The sequence below is a fragment of the Trematomus bernacchii genome, unplaced genomic scaffold (assembly GCF_902827165.1).
Source record: "Trematomus bernacchii unplaced genomic scaffold, fTreBer1.1, whole genome shotgun sequence".
In the NCBI taxonomy this organism is placed as follows: domain Eukaryota; kingdom Metazoa; phylum Chordata; class Actinopteri; order Perciformes; family Nototheniidae; genus Trematomus; species Trematomus bernacchii.
Genome location: NW_022987720.1, coordinates 5387708 through 5393707, shown reverse-complemented (window position 1 = coordinate 5393707; position 6000 = coordinate 5387708). Strand labels below are relative to the sequence as shown.

Sequence of the window (6000 nt, the reverse complement as noted above, 5' to 3'; positions counted from 1 at the left end):
CGATTCGATAATACTTTAATGGTCAGATCAGGTCTGAAATTTGACTTGCATCACAGCAGCTCCATGTGTAACATCAACATAGACAAATATCAAGACAACAATACATGAAAAATAAACAACAAACATTTAACATAACAGCACAATCACTGAGAGCTAAATCCCTGAATGCACGCTAAAGGGTCTTTGAGCATGTTCAAAGACCCTTTAGCGTGCATTTACAGCTCTGTATTTACTGTGAAGATTGACTGATGCACAAAGGAGTGCTTCAGTCTGACTTTATTGAATCGCGGGACCCTGTATCTCCGATTAGATGGTAGCAGTTCATATTCGCATCCTAAACAAGTTTGACAAAATCACATAATTACAGCTGTAACTTTTTTAGATTGGTCCTTTCCTCCAGTTGTTTTTCTCTGTGATACAAAGAGAGCAGTGTGTGAAAATCTGGAGTTCCGATAAGTTTAAAAATAGCTGTTTGGTGCATTGTAAGTACAGTATCTGCTCAGCACCAAACCACTTCCCTTGTGCTGGGAACGAGATGTGTCTTTGGTTGAAAAACACATCTGTACATTCCTTCGCTCGCTTTCCTTTCAGGGCTTTCTGTTCGATACGCAGCACATCCTCTTTTTGGTTTACCTGTTGTTTTGTCTGGCAGAGCGAGGCGCTTCACTGCAAAAGCAGGATGTTCTGTCACATCGCACGGCACACTTGGTTTGTGTGTGTGTGTGTGAGAAATCTTCCTATGTGGTTAGATGGTTTCAGGACAGGTTGAACCGAAACACAGAGAGGGTATGAAACTCTTGATTTCTCTGCTGCCTGCCTCCTACACACTTCGCGACAGTTGGGACATAAATTAAATAAACAAAACAGAGGTCAAACTAGTGAGAAAATGTCAAATCTCCAAACATATGGGGGTGTGTTATCGATACCAGAGTCTGAGATGGGGAGCAAATGAAGGAACTGAAGAAAGAGACATTTAATGAGGGAGAATATAGAGTTGTTTTGAAAGATGGAAACAGAATCTCTGCAGAGGATAAAAGAGCAAAACTGGCTGATCCATGTCCTGTTTTGATCAAGTTCAATGACAGACAGTGCTGCTTTACATTACAGAGCTTTGAGGGGGGGGGGGCAGAACAAAGCAGTATTTCCAGTCAGAAACCAAAACAAAATTCAGTGTGACACACAGCCGCTGGTTGACAGCAACCGCAATATCCGCGATTTATGACTGAGCACTCTACATCTGCTGCTAAATCAGGAGCACACAGTTTCCAAGCCACTCACGATGTCACGGCTGGGTGGATTGGGTCAAGCTGACCTTTGTGTGCCAGCTCATGATCAAATGGACTATATCAAGAACAAACCGGAGATAACAACTTCTTTTATGGTAATGTCACGGTGGCACATCAGTGTGTCCAAGCTGTAAGATGCAAAAAGGTCCCCGGTATTTCTGTGTCGTTATTTAGATCGTTATATAATTTAAGCTGTATATCACTGATGAACTATTAGTCTGTATGCATTTGCATTGGACTAGAAATGTAAAAAAACTAACATATTTATTCTGACAGTTTTCACGATCCATGTTTCAGTTGTTTTATGGATTGATAATCTACCATTGCATTATCTTCTTCATCTACATAAAAGGAAACCACGCTTTCATTGGATGCACCTGGTTAGTCATTAAAAATTAGGTGTTTTTTTCCGCTCTCAGTGAATATGTTCTTAACATTGAAATGACCTGGAAAGTTATGTAATGATAATGTGTCACATTATGTTGTGACTAAAATAATGGGATAGTATAAATAGAGTAATATATCAGCAGAATGAAAGCCTGTCCCTGTTGCCTGCTCCCTCTGTTGGTTCAAATTACACAGGGGGATTTAAAGGAACCTCAACATGTCTATATTACAAATGATATTTTTTGAACTTGCTTTTAGTGGGGATTATTCTCTTATTTCTTGTGTGTGTGTTTGTTTCACAGAGTTGAAAACTGTGCTGGAAAGCGAAGAGTTAATGGTGAATGTGGCTGCCACCATCAACAACCTGTCCTTCTACCAGGAGGAGAGCTCTGCACTCAGGCGCAGTCAACTCACCATCGCAAAGTGTAAGACTGAAAAACTGACGGATCCCAATATAGATTAAGAGTTAATATTTGTTTAGTTTTAGCTGATTTTACACTTTTCGCCCCCATTCTCTCTGCTTTTTGTTCAATTTCCCTCTCCCTATTCTCTCTTTTACTTTGCTCCCTCTCCCTCAGTGATGTTGAAGTTGGTGCTCAGCTCCAGTATGGACGCCATGCTTGAGGCCACCCGTGTGTATGGAAATTTGTCACAGTCCAAGGATGTACGGGACTTTATTATGCAAAACAAAGGTATATGATGGAAACAAACACCAACAGACACACACAAAACACTGCCACGTGAGACTTTGCTTCCTTATTTTTTGTTTAAGCCATACTTCATTGACTCTTGCAGGAGAGATATGCCATGTGAGAATAAACCGACATCTTTAAAGCCTAGTAATACAGAGAAAAAGAGGCCTATGGATGCAGAAATCATATAATCCATGCACAGAACATTACATAACACCGAGTACCTTGACTCAGTGCTCAGTACAGTAGGCAGCTCTGCATACTGTTGTGTCATGTTTAGGCTGGACTTATCTGCAAGGCCAGCTTCTGTCAGTGTAAACACGCCTGCTGACTCTGGTGATAGCAGCCTTCTTATCTTTGACCTGCTTTGTCTTCGCCCGCTCCCTCACATCATCATCTCTCTCCACTCTCCTCCCTCCTTCCTTCAGTGCACCAGTTTGTAGTGACGCTGCTCGACTCAAAAAGCACTGAGATGTGTTTTTCAGCCTGCGGGGTCCTCACCAACCTGACGCTGGACCCCCCCAACAGGCTCAGTCTCGTAGTGGAGGGGGCTGATGCCAAGTAAGGACTTATGCACTTAGAAAGGACCCGTATAGTACATATTTTATTTGACAGACATTGCCAGGGCTTTTTACTAGATATAGTAAAAGCAGATCTACCCTGCATAATACATAATATTGAAATCACAATATGGTAATTACTTGAAATTTACTATAAAACATCACTAATAACTGCTATAATAGGGACAGTTCGCTTGGCTTAGCTTATTTTACCTTAGCAAAAAGACAGGAAACAAGAAGAAATACATGTTGTTGTTTGAAGTAAAGAAAGTCTAACAAAATCCACTGATTAACATGTTATATATTGTTAGTTTTATCTATACAATATCAGAAGTCCAGGGGTTTATTTGTTACTTTTGAACAGAGCCAGGCTAACTGCTTCCTGTCCTTATGCTAACCTGCTAATGGCCTTAGCGTCATATTCAGTGGGCAGATAAGACAGTAGAATTATTATTTTTTCTAACTCCTTCATGGCTAAAATAATGTTGCAGTACCCTTAAATAGAAAACCTGGAGCTCATTCTTTTTGAGTCTTGGCCCAAAGTTGCAATCCTCTTTGAAACGTAGAGTAAACTTTCTTTTGGTGGGAAAATAGTTCTTCATAATGAGAAACATGTGCGTAACAACTCCACTGACAAGTATAACAAGTGGGTATAACAACAAATACAGTTATAATTACAGATTTTAGATTCTCTATTTAGATGTGTAAATGTTTAGCTATTGTGTGAACATTGTGAACATCTGAGTATACACTTCCCCTTTACAACACACACACACACACACCACACACACACACCACCACACACCACCACACACACACAACACACACACACACAGTACTTCTTCAGATGTTAGTTCAATGGAAGTGGGGCTAATGCCCACAAACCTGCTGGTCATGTGAATCCTTCTCCCTCGAGTGCACCACGGTGTGGTGGGTGTGTGTGTGGTGTGTGTGTGTGTGTGTGTGTGTGTGTGTGTGTGTGTGTGTGTGTGTGTGTGTGTGTGTGTGTGTGTGTGTGTGTGTGTGTGTGTGTGTGTGTGTTGTGTGTGTGTGTGTGTGTGTGTGTGTGTGTGTGTGTGTGTGTGTGTGTGTGTGTGTGTGTGTGTGTGTGTGTGTGTGTGTGTGTGTGTGTGTGTGTGTGTGTGTGTGTGTGTGTGTGTGTGTGTGTGTGTGTGTGTGACCAGGCTTGTGGATTGTCTGAGAGACTTCGGAGCAGGTGATTGGCAGCTGGCGGGCCAGGTCTGTCAGGCGTTGTGGAACATGAGCGGCGGCGGCTCAGAGACGCTGCTGGACACACAGGAGAGAGAGTCGCTGGTGGAGATCCTCACTACATACTTAGGTTGGTGTTATTACTAATCCTTACATAACAAGGGAGGGAGACAAGCTGGCAAAAACATGCTGTTGTTCACACTAGTGGCCCTCTGGGGGGAGAGGGAGGGGAACGCAACAAGAACAAAATACCTCCATGTTCATAAAACCTGTCAGTTAAAAGTATCCAAAAAACCTGAAACCTCTCACTACACTCTCTCATCCTGTGTCCAATCTTCTCAATTCCTTAGATGAAGAGGAGGCTCTGAGGTGGATAGAGAATGAAGACATCAAGGACTACCATAGGGCATGCTGGGAGTTAGAGTTCTTACCTGCAGCTCAAAAACTGCTGAAGTCTCTCCAGCCTCTGGATTGGACAGCCTGACGAATGTTGTGGGATGTTGTGGTTGTTTTATGTTGTTGAGGCCTTAGCATTGTTTTTAACTCTCATATACAAAAACCTAAACTAACTTCACTATTTAACCCTTATCCCCTGTCGGTGTAGAGAAAGCTTTCTTTATTAATGGAGGGCATAAGGTAAGGTCAGCATGAATTCATTTCTGTCACAGTGGATTTTCTTGATAGTTTTGAAGGCAAAAAAAGTAAAAACACCTTTTAAATGTCTCAAACCACTACTGCAGCATCATTTAATCCAACACTTTCTAGGACACGTTTGTCATTATTTAGCAAAAATGATGGCAATTTCTCACAATTCATACTGACTGTTGCTCTTTGCTATTTATTGATGAGATTTTCCATGATACTAGAAACCTTTTGCAGACCGTTTTTAGGCGAAAAGATAAGCAGCAAGTCATATTCAAAACAATTAAAGATGTCTGATAAATGAAATAATGCTAAATAAAAGAAGCAGGGTAAATCTGATAAATGATACAGTTTGTGTGGATGTGAGTATACTTTGTTTCTCAATTATTTGTCTCTATAAACATGTTCTGCGTAGCTTTTTATCACTCTGCGTCTGAAGAATAACAACAGCTTAACTTTTTATGCACTTTAATTCCCATAAAGCTAACAGAAGCCTTGACTTGGGTACCTACAGATGTACTTTTAAGCTCTTTGCACATGTATATAACAGACGTTATCTGTTTTGTTAGCTGACTGTGTTGTAAAGGTTCTTTTATGATAATGTAGTCTTGAAAAACAGATGACTAACATGGAATTTACCTTAACAAGTAAATGTTTTATTGTGCAGGGATTTTGTGACACTGAAACTTGTACATAATAAAGAAACAAGTGGAAAAACATAGTTTGCTTCTCATAGCCTTTTTTATTACACAGATATGGGGCCAGACAGTGCTTACAAGTTACACCAAGTACACCTAAAGTACAGCATTTCAAAATCACATGGTTATTACATTGAGACAAATCAGAAATGGCACTTCATGTAAAAACCCATATTGTCATTTCCCCCAGTTTTCACACTATAGAGACCTTTAAACAACCACAAGACAAGCCGATGTTTCAAAAAACGCCAAATGATCCTTTAGCCAGAGCTAATAACAAACATTGTTCTCCACATTAAGTTTCTCACGTTGATATGAAAGACAGCCGGCTGGCTGATGCCAAGGTTTCCTTTTTCATTTATCATCTGGAGGAACCGAAAAAAGTGAAGGCAGTTTAGGATAACACTGAGTTTCTCTGGTGAGTGAGAACAAACACACAGGCCTCGATAAGAAACACCCTGAACTTCAGACAGATAACAAGCCTCACCAGGGAAATGAAGGTTTTTCCCAGTGAGGTGATAGGGAG

General features: G+C 40.8%; 1 protein-coding gene across 1 annotated transcript in view; it reads left to right on the top strand.

The window, feature by feature from the left end:
- Positions 1-5497, top strand: part of armc2 (armadillo repeat containing 2) — a 19302-nt gene extending 13805 nt beyond the window's left edge. Inside the window, exons 14-18 of the mRNA XM_034142710.1 lie at positions 1976-2098; positions 2252-2365; positions 2794-2926; positions 4110-4264; positions 4485-5497. Of these exons, the coding sequence (XP_033998601.1) occupies positions 1976-2098; positions 2252-2365; positions 2794-2926; positions 4110-4264; positions 4485-4618 (659 nt within the window). The 3' untranslated portion in view covers positions 4619-5497. The remainder of the gene's footprint in view (positions 1-1975; positions 2099-2251; positions 2366-2793; positions 2927-4109; positions 4265-4484) is intronic.
- The last annotated feature ends 503 nt before the right edge of the window (positions 5498-6000 follow it).